The 18,919-nt window shown below is 36.9% G+C and overlaps 1 protein-coding gene across 3 annotated transcripts; it reads right to left on the bottom strand.

Moving 5' to 3' along the window:
* Window positions 1-2,304: 2,304 nt before the first annotated feature.
* Window positions 2,305-18,916, bottom strand: Ctsk (cathepsin K). Of its 3 annotated transcripts, XR_011708970.1 has the most exons (9): window positions 16,149-17,694; window positions 15,516-15,638; window positions 15,275-15,430; window positions 14,039-14,257; window positions 8,482-8,647; window positions 8,122-8,227; window positions 6,930-7,254; window positions 3,071-3,298; window positions 2,305-2,954 (listed from the first exon to the last, which is right to left on the bottom strand). XR_011708970.1 is itself a non-coding variant. In XM_027953889.3 (8 exons), exons 2-8 carry the CDS (start codon window positions 16,266-16,268, stop codon window positions 7,155-7,157), a joined length of 990 nt encoding a protein of 329 aa, XP_027809690.1. In that variant the 5' UTR covers window position 16,269; window positions 17,725-18,916; the 3' UTR covers window positions 6,601-7,154. The 3 variants fall into 3 exon arrangements, 2 of the variants coding, with proteins under 2 accessions (XP_027809690.1, XP_027809689.1); XM_027953889.3 differs by lacking the exons at window positions 2,305-2,954; window positions 3,071-3,298 and adding an exon at window positions 17,725-18,916 and having other exon boundaries at window positions 6,601-7,254; window positions 16,149-16,269; XM_027953888.3 differs by lacking the exons at window positions 2,305-2,954; window positions 3,071-3,298 and having other exon boundaries at window positions 6,601-7,254.
* Window positions 18,917-18,919: the final 3 nt, after the last annotated feature.

The raw sequence follows: 18,919 nt of genomic DNA, 5'->3' as shown, positions 1-18,919 counted from the left end.
TTCCATCCTCAGTACCACATACATATAAGTAAATAAAATAAACATATAAAAAAATACAGTATTTGAATATATTTCAGGAACATGCAATAGATAATCTATCCCTGTTTCCACTTAAAGTATTTTATAAACTGAAAAGCCATCCTATGTGGGTGCAGTGGTGCACACCTATGATCTCCTTAATCAGGGGGTTGAAACAGGAAACTACAAGTTTGAGGCCAGTCTGGGCAATTTAGACTCTGTTTCAAAATAAAAAGGGCTGGGGATGTAGCTCAATGGTGCAGTGCCCCTGAGTTTTATCCCCAGTACAGTAAACAAACAAACAAACAAACAAAAACATCTGGTAATATTTTAAAGCTGTAAATCAGATTTTTACACAGTAAACTCCCCCCAAATGGAGCACATTTACTATTCAAAACTTAATCAGGTTAAAAGCAAAAAACAAAGCAAGTCTCAACAGCACAATACTAAATCTTATCTAGAACACTGGCACCCTTACATCAAAAATGGGGAAACATGATTTGTTTTTCCTTTTTGATTAGTTTTTCCTTTACTGTACTATCTCTCACTGTTGGTTTTCATTGTTATTTTTCATTTCCTCTTCATGTAATGTTTTGCCAAGGATTTTTTTCTAGCTGCAAATTCTTTTGTTTATCGGGAAGGTTTTTATTTCATCTTCAAACCTGAAGTTTAATTTTGCTGGATACAAGATTCTGGGTTGGAAACCATTATCTTTCAGCGTTTGAAATATGTTGTTCCAGGATCTTCTAGCTTTCAGAGTCTGTATTGAAAGATCAGCTGTTAACCTAGTTGGTTTACCCCTAAATGTAATCTGCTTCCTTTCTCTTGTGGCTTTTAAAATTCTCTCCTTGTTCTGTATGTTGGGCATTTTCATTATAATGTGTCTTGGTGTGGATCTCTTGTGATTTTGCACATTCGGCATCCTGTAGGGTTCTAGGATTTGGATTTCCATTTCATTCTTCATGCCTAGAAAGTTTTCTAACATTATTTCATTAACAAATGGGATGGATTCAAACTAAAAAGTTTCTTCTCAGCAAAAGAAATAATCTGTGAGGTGAATAGAGAGCCTACATTCTGGGTACAAATTTTTACCCCTCACACATCAGATAGAGCTCTAATCTCTAGAGTATATAAAGAGCTCAACAAGATAAGCACAAAAAAAATAATAATCCAATCAGAATATAATATATATATATAATAATCCTTCTCAGAAGCGGATATACAATCAATCAACAAATATATGAAATAATGCTCATCATCTCTAGCAATCAGAGAAATGCAAATCAAAACTACTCTAAGATACCATCTTACCCCAGTAAGAATAGCAGGCATTATGAAGACAAACAACAAGTGTTGGTGAGGATGCAGGACAAAAGGTACACTCATACACTGCTGGTGGGACTGCAAATTAGGGCAGCCAATATGGAAAGCAGTATGGAGATTCCTTAGAAAGCTGGGAATGGAACCACCATTTGACCCAGCTATTCCTCTTTTCGGACTATAGCCAAAGGACCTAAAAACAGCATACTACAGGGATACAGCCACATCAATGTTTATAGCAGCACAATTCACAGTAGCTAAACTGTGGAGCCAACCTAGATGTCCTTCAGTGGATGAATGGATTAAAAAAATATGGCATTTATACACAATGGAATATTACTCTGCACTAAAAAATAATAAGATCATGGCATTTGCAGGGAAATGGATGGCATTAGAACAGATTATGCTAAGTGAAGTTAGCCAATCCCAAAAAAACAAATGCCGAATGTCTTCTCTGATATAAGGGGGGTGACTCAAAATGGGGTTGGGAGGGAGTGCAAGGGAGGAAGATTACCTCTAGATAGGGAATAGGAGTGGGAGGGAAAGGGAGAGAGAAGGGGAATAGCATGGATAATGAAAGGAGACCCTCATCATTATACAAACTTCATGTATGAAGATGTGAATTTGGGGTCAACATACCTTATATACAAACAGAGATTTGATAAATTGTGGGATAAGGGTGTATTAAGAATTGCAATGCAAACAATTATGAATGTAATGCACTCCTCTAATGTGATGTATGTAAGAAATAATAAATAAATAAGTTTTTTAAAAATGAGGAAACGATTCCTGAATGACGTGGGAGAACGGAAATGAAAGCAGAATAAGGAAGCTTTGTGCCTATTACAGTTGTGTCTTTTCTTAGACTTAATGTCACTGTCTTTTAGCTTCATGCACCCTGAAAATCAGCTGCTTCAAGTTTCTGAGTAACTATCTTACTTAAACTTAAAAGAAAATGACTCTGAATTTTAGATTTGATTACTGATGCTAGTTTCAATCTTTATTAATCTACACAAGTGTGCTGGGAACTTAACAGCTTACTTAGTAAATTACTAACTTTTCTCCCAAGAAATACACAAAGGTGAGGTGAAGACAATAGACTGAGGAGAAAAGGGGACTGGGGATACTTTTAACATAAAGTTAAAATACTTTTAACATGAAGTTAACTGAGTTGGGGGGAGCCTTCTCAATAAACTTTTTAAAAAATATATATTTATTTTAGTTGTAAATAAACCTTTATTTTATCTATATGTGGTGCTGAGACTTGAACCCATGGTCTCACACATGCTAGGCAAGAGCTCTACCACTGAGCCACAACCTCAGCCCCTCAGTAAACTTTTGTTGATTTTTTCCCCCCAAAGGAATTAAAAGTTTATTTCAGTTCACAGTTTCAAAGGTTCAGTCCATGGTTAGCCAACACTGTAGCTTCGAGTCTGAGGTGAGGCAGAACATCATGGCCAAAGGGTATGGTGGAAGAAAGCAGCTTGGGACACCACAGCCAGGATGCAGAGAGAAAGAGTCTTTTGTATTCCTAGGTTCCCAACGTGTCTCACTGATACAGTTGAGTAGTTCATAGAAAGCGCATTTCCCGGTCTGCGCCCATCTCTGGCATAGCCCTAGAGAAGAGATAGGTTCTTTGTCTATTAGAAGGACCTAGGAACCATGGTGAATGGTCAAGAAGATTCCCCACAGAGGGTAAATGTGGAGGTTCCTGGCTCGTTGAAGAACTTACTCTGTTTCCAGGGAGGGATTCTTCCATATTCTTGCCCAGCAGGATAGAATATGTGATATGAAACAAGAATAATCATGTGCTCTTTTCCATCCATTCTCCCTTGTTTAGAATCACAGTTTTCAGGACTGGGGTTGTGGCTTAGCGCACTTGCCTGGCACATATGAGGCTCTGGGTTCCAGCTTCAGCACCACATAAAAATAAAGGCATTGTGCCCAACTACAATCTGGACTATAAGAGAAGATAAGAATCACAACCAAACAACAATTAAGCAATATTTAATTCAGAATCATATAGCTGGATTAAAAAAAAAGCTTTGAATAGTTACTAGACTTTCTCTTATTTTGCAAATGTGATAAAAACACATAAAATTTACCATTAACCATTTTTCAGTGTAAAATTCGGTGGTACCAGGCACACTCACAATGTTGTTTAAAATTTTGAGTAGTATTGTTTCCAGAATATTGTGTAAGCCTATTTTTAGAGTAACTTTATCTTCACAGCAAAATTGTATAGAATTCCAGTATATTCCTTGCAGCACACATCCAACACTCTCCTATGTCATAACCTTTTTTTTTTTTTTATCATCCCCAATAGAAACAAACTCTACCCATTAAGTGATAACTCCCCAATCCCACCCCTTCTCAGTCCCCGGTGTCCTCTGTTCTACTCCCTGTCTCTATGAATTTGCCGATATTAAATGCCTCATGTGGGTGTAACCACATATTTGTCTTTTTGTATCTGGCTTATTTCACTTATGTTTTCAAAATTTATCCATGTGATGGGATGTATCAGAATTTTTTTTTTTTTACAGAAAAATAAAGAAATGTTTATCCATGCATCTGTTGATTGACATTGGATTTTTTTCCACTTTTTGGTTATTATATAAAATTCTAAAAACACTTTTATTTAAGAATCTGCCTGGATTCTTACTTTTGATTTTTTTTGGATTTATATCTACAAGTGCAATTTCTGGATCATATGGTAATTCTATGTATAACTTTTTGAGGAACCAACAAACTTTTCCAAAGCAGCTTCATCATTTTACATTCCCACTTGACAGGGTTCAGGAATTCCAAATTTTCTCTATATCCTCACCAGTACATTTTATATTCTGTTTTTTACTTCATTTTTGTAATCCTAATTGGTATGAAGTGGTACCTCACTGTAGTTTTTTGTTTGGTACTGGGGATTAAACCCTGGGGTGCTTAATCACTGAGCCACATCCCCAGCCATATATATAATATAAATTATATATACATAATAATATATATTGTTATATATATAGTATTGCCTAGCATGCACTCAGGGCCTTGTGCATGCTAGGCAAGCATTCTGCCAACTGAACTATATCCCCAGCCCCTACTTAAGGTTTTTTTTTTTTAACCATTTTGAATTAATTTTTAATGTATGGAGTTAGGTATATTATAAATAATATATATTGTTATTATTATTAAAGATAAGATCTCACTGAGTTGCTAAGTGCCTTGCTAAGTTGCTAAGACTGGCTTTGAACTCATGCTCCTCCTGACTCAGCCTCCCGAGCCATGCTAGGCAAGCTCTCTGCTACTGAGTTCCCCAGCTCCCACCTTTAGTGGATATTCTTTATTGGGGGTGGGAGGTACTTGGGATTGAACCCAGGGGCACTTTACCACTGATCTACATCCTCAGCTCTTTTAATTTTTTTTTTTTTGAGACAACTCACTAAGTTGCCAAGACTGGCCTCAAACTTGTGATCCTCCTGTCTCAGCCTCCCAAGTCATTGAGATCACAGACATGTGTCACTGTACCTAGACCCTACTTTTTTTTTCTGGTGGTGCTGGGGATTGAACTCAGGGCCTTGTGCATGCTAGGCAAGCACTCTGCCAACTGAACTACATCCCAGCCCCTACTTAAGGTTTTTTTTTTTTTTTTTTTCCTTTTAACCATTTTGAATTAATTTCTATGTATGGGGTTAGGTAGTGTTCCAACCTCATTCTTTTGCATATGATCATTCAGTTGTTCCAATATGCATTATTGAGAAGACTATTCTTTCCCCCATTGAATTGTCTTGTCACCCTATATCTACTGAACATAAATGTAAGGGTTTATTTCAATACTCTTTATTCTGTTCCACTGATGTATATGCCTATTCTTATGCCACTCTGTTGAAGGTACTGTTGGTCTGTATTAAGTGAAGTATGAGTCATCCAGTTTTGTTCTTTTTCAAGATTATTTTGACTATTCTGGATCCCTTGAATATCCATATGAATTTTAGAGCCAGCTTGTCAATTTCTACAAAGAAACCAGCTAGGATTTTGAGAAGTATTTTGTTAAATCTGTAGATCAAGTTTACCATCTTAATAGTGTCTTCCAATCCATGAATATGGGGTTTCTTTCGATTTATTTAGGTTTTAGGGGTTTTTTTAAACAACATTTTATAGTTTTTAGAATGTACAGTTTTTATTTTTTTTTGGTCAAATTTGTTCCTAACTATGTTTGTTATTGTTTTTTTGATGCTATTGTAAATGAAGTTGGTTTCTTCTTAATTTCTTTTTGGTTGTTACTACTATACAGAAATAATTGATTTTTTATATGTTGATCTGCAAATATGTTGGACTCATTCTGTTAGTTCTAATAGTTTTTCAATTAATTCCTTAGACTTTTCTATAAATTTTTTCATACATAAAAGCACAGCACCTTTATCCAACCAAATCTATACTTAGAGAGCATCTCAGGAAACCAAGCTTTAAGGGTATTAAAACCCAGAAGTGAAGGACTAGGTTTCTGGAGCCCTTGACAAATTGAGCTTATATTTACTATGAAGCCTTATAGTTACTATGAAGTAAGGAATTTCAATTTCCAGTTGGGAGCACATATAGACACACATATATAATCCTAGTGACTCAGGAGCCTGAAGCAGGTTTGAGGCTAGCCTCAGCAACTTAATGAGACCCTGTCTGAAAATAAAAAGGAAGGACTAAGACTGTCGCTCAGTGGTAAAGTGTCCCTGAATTCAATCCCCAGTACTGGAAAAAAAAATTTAAAAAGAAATTTCAATTCCCTCCTTTATTGACAGCAAAAGTTTAGGGTACCGAATCTCAGAAAGACTCAAGACATTTTTCAAGACTCAGGTATGGGTTTCACTTAATCTGGTTGTCCCACAGGTAGTATTAAATATTGAGATCTCCTCAGGTCCATTTTTTTTAATATTTATTTTTTAGAAGTAGTTGGACACAATAACTTTATTTTATTTATTTATTTTTATGTGGTGCTGAGGAGCAAACCCAGGGCCTCGCACATGCTAGTCGAGCATTCCACCACTGAGCCACAATCTCAGCTCTCCTCAGATCCATTTAGTCCCAGAAATTTAGTACAGTTCTTGGTGTGGAGTAACTACTCAATAAATGCTGGCTAAAGGAATGAACAAATAAATGAATTGGAATGAATTATGTGATAGTTTTTCCAATCAGACTGTGAATACATATTTTGGGAACATACTTTGGTCATATTTTTGTCTCTAGCACCTAGTACAATACCCATCACAAAATGAATGTGTTCTAAATTCTGTTTATTAAATTGTAGGCAAGAGATAAATACTTTATTCCAAAAATACAAGGAAGGAAAAAGAAAACATACTTTTTATATCATGTAAACTTATACCAAAGACTTGTGAATTGGAGTGGAAAACACAGAAATTTCTACCTTGAGGATATAAAAGAACTTGGGAACTGAGAAGTCAGATCACCTTAGTCCCCTATGGTGGTTAAAGCTAACTAGTCCCAGTGAATGAGAATCTAGCCTACCCAAAGATCACCAGCCTCTATCAGTACAGCATCAGCTCTAGACAACACAGTCAAGGCAGGCTGTGATCACATCTCACCTATGTACATTCCTCCAAGGAAATTCCTCCTGTGGCCCAAATAAAATGGCCTTGCATATAGAGAAAGAAAGTAGTAGGGTTGTCACTGAGTAGAATAATTAAACAGACAATCTCAGGGTCACCACATCTGCTTCAAGCGGTCCACCTACTCCCTTCCAAAATACATCATTATATTGCACCATCATAGAAGGAATGGAAGAAAAGGATGAGACTGTATGGTGGGAATCACATCTTGGGGAAGCTGGCCAGGTTGGCAATACCACAGGCGTTGTTCTTATTCCGAGCCATGAGAATGTAGCCTTTGTTTCCCCAGTTCTCTCCCCAGCTGTAAGATCAATCAAGAAAAATACTTATTACCATCAGTTTATTTATTCTTTAAGACACTTACTATATTGTGCTAGGTACTTGAAAACGTACAAAAATAAAAATGAGTAAGATGGTTTTTACCTTTAAAGATAAGTTTAAAGTAAGAAGTGGAGCGATAATGTTATTCATCCCAAAGGTAGACTAGATTACTTATGATCAAGAGGATGTAGAGAGTTTGATGTATGAAGTGGCATTTGAGACTGTGCTGAAAAGCTGGGTAGAATTTGGACCTGTGGGAATGGGTTGCCAGTGGAGGTGTGAAATTAACAATAGAGACAAGAAATGTGTTAGGATCAAGTGACTGAAAAACAAAGTGCCTGACAGAGTGTAGTGGGAGATAGGTCTGGAAAGGTAGTTGGAAATCAGGTTGAATTATCAACTGAAAGTTGAGTTAGATTTACTGAGACAAGAAAGACTGAGGCCAGTGATCTTGAACTGGGAGTAAATTCCAAAGATAAGATGGATGAAACTACAAGAGCAGACGAGATTACTGAGGAAAGGAGCTGGTTATTTGTGCTGCTTTATGTCATGGTTAGTTAAGTCAGTCTTTCTTTTTCAGTTGTGAGTAAATGTCACTGAAAGCAGACATTTACTCATTTGTACATGGGACTAAGCATCTTGCATATGGAGCAGGTAATCAACATATATTTTAGCACTACTGTCTCAATGTTAGCTTCAGAATTAAGAATCTCTGAGAAGGTAGAACTAAAGAACCTGAGATAATTTTCTATTGATTTGGGAGAAATAAAAAAATATCCAGAAGCTGGAGATTAGTTTGAGTATCATAAGGGTGATTTAATGATAGAGATAGTGTCCCCATCATTACCTGTTTTTAATTATCCAGTGCTTCTTTCCCTTCTGGATCCCGTATCCCACTGCCAAAACTGCATGGTTCAGATTATCACTATTGCAGCTTTCATCATAATACACACCTAGGAAACAAACTGCCAAGATGAGACTCTGCAATCCAAGAGTTGCCCAGTAGGGTCTCATTCTAGGAGATTCTAGGATTCTGTCCCAATTAAGAAGGTTTACAACAGAGATGGCTTTACATTGTGACAGCTGTCAGTTTTTCTCTAGTAGACTGAGTCTGGATATGAAAACTTAAGTATTGAAAATGCTCAGGATCCTTTAAGAAGTCACCAAGCCCATCATAAAAGAGTGTTCTATAGGCGCTGCTTCTTACCTTTGCTGTAAAATTGGAAGGAGGTCAGGCTTGCATCAATGGCCACAGAAATAGGTCCCACTCGGGCCACTGCTCTCTTCAGAGCTTTCTCATTCCCTGCAGGGATCTCTCTGTACCCTTTGCATTTAGCTGCCTTGCCTGTTGGGTTGTACATACAGTTTTCCTCCTGGAAAGAAACAGTTTGTAATAGGACTAGGACCAAGCATTAGGGAATGAGTTGGGGAGTGAGAAACTTAACCAGTGTTCTGAGTAATGTCAATGAACTAAGAAGGGCAGCAGACTAGAATCTCTAGGTCTGTTCCTCTTTACCATTTTAGAAAGCTATGAAAACTGGATTGCTACCTTCTGCCACTCATAAACATCACCTCTAGGTTGTTTAAAGACATAAGGAAAAACTATAGAACTTAAGAAAGAGAGACTGTTTTTATTATACCAGGGTATGAAAAGATTTCTGAAATAAGATAATGATGATAATTTGGAGATATGGGAATTGAACCCAGTGCCACTCTAGCACTGAGCTACATCCCCAGTTCTTTTGAGTTTGAGGCAGGGTCTCACTATGTTGCCCTGGCTGGCCTTGAACTTGAGATCCTCCTGCTTAGTCTCTTGAGTATCTGGAATTACAGGTGTGCACCTACCATGCCCAGCTCGAAATAAGATTTATTTTTTATAAAGCACAAATCATCTTTTGGCTGTGTAGTATGTGTGAGCCTCAGAGTACAGGAGGTACCAGATGCTCTGTGGGGAAAAGGCCAAGGCCAAAGCTCAGTTAGAAGGAGGACTTGGGACCTCTGAATCTGTATCAGGGAACCTAGTGCGAAGCAGAATTTTGGCTGGACCTTTGTGCAAATATTTAAAAAGTATATAACACAGTACTAAAATAGATTAATAGCAGCAATTTAGTTTATGACCTCCCAACACCATATTTTGCAAATCTAATTAGGAATGTTTTTTTAATATATATATATTTTTAGTTGTCAATGGGCCTTTATTTTTATTTATTTATTTATTTGTATGCAGTGCTGAGACTCAAACCCAGTGTCTCACACATGCTAGGCAAGTGCTCTAACACTGAGTGACAACCCCAGCCCAGCAATATGTTTTATTGTTAAGCCACAATTATGGAGTCTAATGGCAACATATCTTCCTACAAACTATTCCTTCAAAATCTTAAGTTATATCTATAAAAAGAATGTATTGTCTAAATATTAAAGTAATGGGAGCATTTGATATGATATTCTAAGATTACTGTGGTCTACTGCCTTAATGATTTATTGAGAGCCCTTTGTTCTCTCCCATGTGATCCAAATCCATGATGCTTCCTGGTGTCAAAATTGCACATATTAGGCTAGGAATGTAACTCTAATAGAGAGTTTGCCTAGCATTCATGAGGCCTTCGGCTCAATCCCCAGCATCACCAAAAAAAAAAAAAAAACAACAAACAAACAAACAAAAAAAACACACACAGATTTATATATAAGTAAAACAGAATATTTTGACACGGACTCCAAAAGACATCAGGTGATGATGCATTAAAGTCAGAAAAATCTGCAATGTGACTGGAATAGCTTTGTTACTGTCCTTTAAAATATTCCTCTCTGGGCCTCTCTCTCATATAGAGAGATGGCCTTTATTTGTCAGCTCTGATAAATTAACTCTCGTGTGTATCTCTGCTTGGTCTCCATCTTTCATTTCTCGCTTACCCAGCTCCCATTCCTTGGCTTTTCCTTCACATGGGATTTCTTTTTCATTTTTAAAATTTTTTTTAGTTGCCAATGGACCTTTATTTTATTTACTTATATGCAGTGCTGAGAACTGAACCCAGTGCCTCACACATGCTAGGCAAGTACTCTACCAACTGAGCTTTCCCTCTTTCTTTTTAAAGGCATTAGACAGGTTTATTTAGGAAAATAGATACACATGAAACAGTGGTCTACTTCATGTTTGATATACAGCCCTTGCTGCTCTGCCACTGCAACTTTTAAAAAAATGGACATATTTCTTTCTCTTCCTCCCTCCCTGCTCTTCCCTAATCTCTCCCCACTTGTCCCTTAGGGAAATAGGATTACCTTCCTTCCCCATTTTAGGCATGAGTTATCTGTCCCTGATAACTCACCAAAGGAACAAAGAAATTCAGACTTTGGGGATGGTACCAGAAGATCTCAGAAATGACCTTCTCCCAAATTATCAAGTGAATACCTTCTCCCAAATTATCAAGTGAATTACAACTCTGACAGAGAACGTGGGGGGAAGCCTTTGAATCACTTCTTTGGAACCCCTGCTTCTCGTGGTGGGCAAAATCACAGCCTTTGGGACAGGAGCTCCCTGTGTTTCTCCTTTGCCGGCAAAGCAATAAATCTTCGTTTTTCTTTTTCTCAGAAAAAAAAAAAAAAAATTCTTATATGGCTGCTACCCATCAGATCACTTCTTTAATTTTTTTTTAATCTCCCCTCCATTCATTCACAAGCTCATTTGAGAAGAAAAATTACTTTGGGTTTGGACAATAACTGCTTTTAGAAACTGTAAAGTCCAAGCAAAAGTCAGACTATGAAAAAATGGAATTTGTGTCTTCACACAAATTGTCTGGTTAAGTCTTCATTTTAACTGATAAAAAGGCCAACTTTATTCCACATTGCTGTAAAATGATGAAGAAATTATTTGAGGGTGAAGGAAAACAGAAATTAAAAGTCAAATTTTCCTTTCATCCCAAAATAGAGTTTAAAGTATTTTATAATTTTCATTTAAATTATTTAGAGTATCCAAGCCATTCATTAAACAATTTCTTAACAAACAGATTAATATAATGTAAATGATGCAAGTTTTCAGTGGATGAACTATTAGTTCTGGTAGTATTTATTTGTTTCTAATATTGTGACATATAACTTTAAATTAGCTGTGAATTATAAAGATGCAGAAAATCATAAAAACAAATTTGTTTTCTGCATATACCATTGGAATTTCTTTCCTTTCTTGTTTCCTCCTTCCTTCACTTCTTTCTCTTTTTTTAATAGCATATGAGAACAAAAAGTTAAGACCAAGCTCAGGTTATCTCACTAAATGATGATGTAGTCAGAATTAAAAAGCTAATCTATTATGGTAACTTTAGTATGCTTTGCCTTCGTTCAAGTTCATATATGGACTTGGATGGGAACTATCAGTTCTGGAAATTATATATGGATTAAAGACTTTTTATTTTATTATTATCATTATTTATTTATTTATTTATTTGGCACACTAGGGATTGAACCTAAGACCTCATACATGCTAGGCAAGTATGCTAATGCTGAGGTACATCCCCAGTCCTTTTGGAAATTTTATTTTGAGACAGAGTCTCACTAAGTTGCCCACGCTGACCTCAAACTTGAAATCCTCCTGCCTCCACCTCCCAGAGAGTAGAATTACAGGTGTGCACCACTGTGCCCTGCTCAGACTTTCTTTTCCAGGTACACTTCCATTTTCTTTGCCTTCTATGTCTGACAACTGAAAAATCATAACATAGAATGATTATGGAATAAAATCAACAAAATAAAGCACTGTTTTGATGTGGCCATTTTCATGAGGATATATCAAAGTAGGTTGTTGAAGATCCATGAAAATGGGTTTCTATAGTCATTCATATTAAATGAGCACTTTATTGCAGTAAATATTTCAAATGACAACATATGAATAAAAAAACTTGGTGCATTAGGTTTTTTAAAGACATAAATTGCAAAGAAATAATTAATAATTTTACTACATAAAAAATTAACTTTCCTAGATTGAAAGACATCATAAAAAGAATAAAAAGACAAACCTTGACTTACAACACATACAGAATTAGTATCTAAATATCTTTTTGAAGTTCATAAAAATCAGTAACAGCTGGGCATAGTGATGTACATCTGTAATCCCAGTGGCTCAGCAGGCTGAGGCAGGAGGATCATGAGGTCAAAGCCAGCCTCAGCAACTTAGTGAGGCCCTAGGCAACTCAGTGAGACCTTGTTTCTAAACAAATACAAAAAAGGGCTGGAGATGTGGCTCAGTGGGTATTATTTAGTATTGGGTTTAAGCCCCAATACCAAATAATAATAATAATAATAATAATAATAATAATAAAAAGTAAATTAAAAATTTAAAAAATCAGTAGCAAAGATAAAACACAATTCAATTTAAATACTTTCTTTTGACAGTATACATTTTTCAAATACTTTGATAAATAATTTGATATTATGAGCTGGTCTTGGTGGTATGTGACTGTAATCCCAGGCAGGAGAATTGTAAATTCAACACCACCCTCAGCAATTTAGCAAGATCCTGTCTCAAAATAAAAAATAAAAAGGGCTGAATGTGTAGTTCAGTGATAAAGCACCTCTGGGCTCAATATTTAGTACTGGGAAAAGAATTGACATTATGTAATAAAGTTAAATATATACACACCCTGAGGCCCAGACAATTCTGTTCCAAAGTACTTTATCCAGTACAAAATTCTTATAAATGTGCATGGAAGACTTATCTAGGAAAGTTTACATCAGATAAAAGACCTGGCTGATAAAGCTTGTCTTTACTACATTCTAGTGGTATGAATTTGAGTAGGTTCATCTCCTTAAATATTAAATTCCTCACCTTTAAAGTGAGAACAAGTCTATCTTACAGAGCTCTTATGCAGATCAAAAGAAAATGTACTAGGGATACAGCTTAACACATAATAGTTATCATTTTCATTGTTCAAACTTGCTATCTTTTCTGTAAAGTCTCCATGGCAAAAGCCCTTATTATGTTATCTATCAGCCCAATGAATATTTAAAAAACCCTCAGATTGCCTTCTTTTTAGGCAAGAAAGATCTCCTTCCTATTACTAAAGAATCATGTAGGAGGAAATGAGCTAATTCTTTATCTCTAAAATAAATATAATGCAACTTGATTTGTTGTCTCATTTTATATGTTAGCATGTTAACTTACATAATTTTCTTAAAACCCCACTAAGATCATATAAACTAAAGCCACATGATCATAAAAATAGCATGGTGGGTTTCTGAGTTTATTTGTAGGAATGCAGATTTTATCAGAGGGTTATAGAGACCTGCTTAGAGTTCTATGGAATAATATCCTCTTTTTATAGCTATGGTATCTTAAGCTCCCAAAGTTCTCCCATCTTGTAGGAATCTTCTTGGCCTTCTGTGGGAAATCATCCCTTTAACTCATTTAGTTGCAATCTTTCAATTCTGTGAATATTTCAACAAAATTGACACAGGTGCATTAAAATAGGTTAGAAATAATAATCTAGAGTTTCTATATTATTATATTAACATTATAATATAGGCACTATATTATAATACAATTATATTATACTTAAATTATTATATAATCAAAATATACTATTATATATTTTATGCTATATTTAAGTTTTTTTTAGGTATTCCACACTGGGGCCAAAGCGACAAAAGAGGTTAAGAAAGCAGAATAGTACAAAAGAAAACAAGATTTCTCGAGTTGTTTCCAATTAAAAAAAAATAATAATAATAATGTTAGGGAAAAAGGAACCCTTACAGAGCTGTATAACTGTACCAAGCAGTCTCACCTGTCCCACATATGGGTAGGCATCTTCAGAGTCAATACCGTGGTTCTTCTGCACGTATTGGAAGGCATTGGTCATGTAGCCCCCTCCACAGCCATCATTCTCAGACACACAATCCACCAGATTCTGGGGACTCAGATTTAAGAGTCTGCCAGTTTTCTTCTTGAGTTGACCCTCCAGGGCACCCACAGAGCTAAAAGCCCAACAGGAACCACACTGACCCTGAGAGGCATATAGAGCAACTTATGAGTCATTCCTGGTCACACATTCTATATCTTGTATCTACCTGCCTGATGAAATTTCATGCATTTCATAAGTTCTGACACAAACACTGCCATTGTTGTGAGGTCTATCTATTCTCCTTCATTTAACATTTGTTGCATTATTCTATTGCTATTGATGCTATGATAACAGTTATTATGATTAGCTGCCATAGAACAGAGAAAATAGCATACTGGCTTTGGAGGTAGGTCTCCTGGGTTCTAACCCTAGCTTTGCACCCACTAATTATGTGACCTTGGGTAAATTACTAAATCTATATGTGCTTCAGTTTCATCTGGAAAATATGCATAATAGCATACTTAATGGAAGTGTTTTGGGATTAATAGATTTAAGTCATATAATAATTTATAAGTTTCTTACTCATAGTAATCTCTCAAAAAATGCTAGTTATTATTAGTATTTGTTCTGCTAGGTTGCAGTTTTTCTTCTTTCCTGCTCTTTCTAAAATGGAGAATTTCTTGAGGACACAGCTTGTGTCTTAGCCATCTCGAATCTATTGCCCAGCACTGTGATGGGATCCAAGGGGGTGGTATATGTAAATGAGTGTTAAGTCAAGTGTTCATCTTATTGATAACAATCCTCTGTTAAGGTTATGGGAAAGCTGACATTTTCATGCTAATAAGAATATAAAATTGTAAAAACATTTTTGGAAAGGATTCCAAAAACTGTGACCTAGCAATTACAATTTTAGGATTTATTTTGTATAACTATTTCTAACATGTGCACAAAAATACATGCATGAGAATGTTTATTGCAATACTATTTATAATAAGCCCCAGAAGCAACCTAAATTCAAAAATAGGTGATGAGTTAAATAACAGGCTACATTCTCTTAGTATGAGATATACCTTAATTCTTTGTCCCCTCTTCATCGTGTCCTCCTATCTTGACAACAAAGCAGGAGAAAAAGGAACAGATCATGCCAGATTACTTACACATACCCCAAAAGAAGAGTACCTGATTTTTCACAGGAGTGACATAACCTTTCTTTCGATAGTCAATGGAGTCTGGGGCTCTGCCTTCCCAGTCTGGGATGTAAAGGGTGTCATTACTTTGAGAATGAAATGGGGGTACTTTGAGTCCAGTCATCTTCTGAACCACTTCTTCACTGGTCTGAGACAAAGAAGAAAGAAGCCAAGCTTTAGCAGGGAACTAAGGCAAAAATGGCAGGTAGGCCAAGAGCTGAGACTCAACTCACCATATCCCCCAAGTGGTTCATGGCCAATTCATATGTATGGACACCAAGAGAGGCCTCAAGATTATGGATGGAAATATACTTTAGGTTTTTTTCCCAAATTAAACGCCGAGAGATTTCATCCACCTAAACAGAGCATAGTCAGTACTTGCATAGACTGTACGCAAATTTATATAGGTGATATTGTGAAGAAAAGATGCAACTTACAATCACAAGGGGTTTACAATGTACTTGGGGAACTAACTATGAATTATTAAGAGCATGCAAACAGTAAGATGGGAGCAAATCAAACAATACAATGTAAAGCTATGGAGAAATCTATAGAAATATTACTCAGATTAATAGCATTAAATCTGACAAGTCTTCCCAAAAGACAAATATAAGACAGTCACACTACTTTTCTTTTCTTGTGGTACAGAGAATTGAAGCCAGGCAGTTATAAAGCTAGGAAGGATAGGTCTTGATAGATTGTGAGTTGAGGCACCAAAATGAGAATCACATGTTAAGAGTTAGGGGTCAGGTTTGCTTGGTTGGAGTAAAGTACAGTATTTGGATTGAAGAAGGGAGTCTGGAAGCTAAGACAGGAAATCTCAGGTTCCAGCTCTCCTGCCATGCTCCCTTTGGGTTCCCAGGCACCTTGCCATTATACTGTTTCCTGTAGGTCTTCTTCCATAGCTCCCATTGGGTGTCCAGTATCTCCTCAGGATACAGAGCAAAGCTCACCATGGGTAACAGCAGAAGCTTGAGCCCCCACATCCTGGGGAAGGGAATAATTAGGGGAGACACTTCCATTTGGCATAAGTTCACAGCCTGGCTTGGAGTGTGGAAAATAGCTAGAGCCATATTTCCACCAGGTGGCTTAACCTTCTAGAAGTCATAGATGACTCCTTTGAGGCGCTAATCATTTCTCTCACCAGAAAAATGCATGCACACACAACAATCCTAGGGGATTCATGAACCCAAAGATAGAACCCCTTCCTTGGAACCATGTGGCACAGGGAAACTTGGCTCTATAAGGGAGGTCAGCAAGGAACTGAGAGTGATCTTTATATAATAGAACAATGACAAGAAGAGGCTAGGTTTCCATCAGGTGCTGGTACGTAAGTTCTAAGTATTCTGACATAGGGAGATTCAACCAACATTCACATGCACACTTGTACAATCAGAAATGGAGTGGAAATTGGACGAGTGGGTTCAGCATTTGTTTTCTTCATTGTCCTCTACAAGTTTGAAGATGGACAAATTAAGTGCAAAGTGAGAATGGGTTGGAGAATACACATAGGAGAGACTTCCAGCTACATTTTGCTTCCTAATCATTTCTTCAAGGCATTCATTACTTACTTGCCTTAATTCTGAGTTTTCCAGATCTTGTCAGGAGGGGACAAGGGAAAAGTTGATAGCATTTCCTTATTTAACAATGAGATGTTTACTGTCTCCTCACTCTCCTTATGCATTTCTTCTTCCTTGCTCATACCCCCTCCCTCCATAGACCGGAAACTGACCTAATTTTAACCAGATGTTCGTGGGTAGGTTTTCTTTTCTTTTTCCAACAGTGAAAAATCTCTGTGACTACCTCACAGTGCAAAAGGATCAGAATCAAAGTTAGAGTGCAGGATGGAAAAGCATTTTCAATGATGATTAAATCCACAGCATTTCAGAAGTAAAGTTTCACTCCTTTCTTGAACTGGCTTAATTGCAGATCTTTCAGTTCTAAGAAGTTTGCAGTCTCTAGGAATTCTAAGACTTGCATGAACTAAATGTATAGTCCGTTTTTACGTAATCTTTACAAATCCGTGTTAAATTTCTAGCAGAGCATTTAATAGCTAGAGAGTTAAAAAGTTTGGGGATGTCTCAGAGCAGAAATACCCAGTTACTGGTACCACTCCTCCTCATTCTCTGTAGTCAATTAACCCTTTTGGGCAAAGCAAAAACGCTCTAGAAGCTATTTTAAAGAATGGGTAAAGGATTCCCTTTTTTTTTTTTTTTTGCTTTTAAGAACAATCATGTATGCATATATACGAATCATACAAGGAATCCTAAAGATTTCCAGACAGATTTTATTTGTCAAGGAGAAGAACTAAGAAGGGCATGTTTTCAATATGCAGAGATTATACAGTTTACTTTCATCTCCAACTCACTACATCCCTAATACTCTCAAAATAAAGTGGCAGAAATGATAATCTAAAAAAATCTAGAAAGTCAAAAATTTTACCTGCTGCTGGGAATCGGCTGTCTGGGCTCCTTTCAGACAGGAAGTGTCGCTAATGTGGGTGGAAGACTAGGAGTGCTAGATTTATTCCATCAGGATTGCGGAAGTCAGCTCTAGCGGTTGGCTGGAAAATTTGGATGAGGAAAGGAGGCGGGAATAGAAATGTTGAGAAAAGGGGGGTTAGGGTGAAAGGAAGGAGGAAGCAGATTTGCACATTTCTGTGTGCAGTGTAGTATGCTAGGGTGGAGAGCTGCTAGGTAGGTGTTGAGTTTCACATGACTCTCTGGAGGCAGAGAAAAGACATCAGTACACACTACTCTAGTAAAGGGGCTTACCTTTTCCTTTGCTGGGGAAATGGATGTATAACCCTGATCTTCCCTCACCTTTCTTTAAAATCCTTTAATATTAAGGGATTGCATCGTTCCCTACCCTTGTTATGACCCACCTCCCTAAAATCCTAACAGCGAAACCTATTTTCAAATTTGTGTCTGATCCTCACCTCTGGGATGATGGAAGAAACACAAAAGGCTAGAAATAAATAACATAAGGAGAGACATAAGCTTCAAAATTGTATTTTATGATATTGTTGGTTAAAAGGCATCATGTTTTCCAGGCGGGAATAGCTTTCCTAGCCTAATGTGATTTTGCAGAGGGAGGATCTGCCCAGAAAGTTAGATGGAACTGGTTCTAAAAGGCAGCAGAAACAATACTCCTAGTTATTTATAACACTTGAATCAACGGACTGATGGACTCACATGTGACACTATTGCTAAAACTCTCAGATGGTGGATGTCTGATGAGCATGTCTCAATTATTAAAATCCCCAATCCAGTCACATGAGCTTCTCCAAATGCTTCCCCCAAATCCAGGCATGTGACAGATCATAAGAGTCTAATTCAGTTACCAAACCACACCCCCAAGATCCATTTTCTTCCATAAACAGATGTGGGGAAAGAGGGTCACTGGAATAGAAAGGATAATACATGGGATTCAGATTCAGTTCTTAGCTGGATTCCACGCACTTACTCTCAAGAACTCAGGCTTATTGTGCCTCTGGATTTTAAAAGTGGCTAATGAACCACATGGTCCTAGGGAAAAACCAGGCCCAGACTTGAACAGTTTAGATTTCCCAATTCCTCACTTCCCCCCGCCCCCCCAAAGACATACTGGAAAAGGCATCCATATATGTGCCCTAATG

The sequence above is a fragment of the Marmota flaviventris genome, chromosome 10 (assembly GCF_047511675.1).
Source record: "Marmota flaviventris isolate mMarFla1 chromosome 10, mMarFla1.hap1, whole genome shotgun sequence".
Taxonomy (NCBI): domain Eukaryota; kingdom Metazoa; phylum Chordata; class Mammalia; order Rodentia; family Sciuridae; genus Marmota; species Marmota flaviventris.
This window is presented reverse-complemented; position numbering and strand designations above follow the sequence as displayed.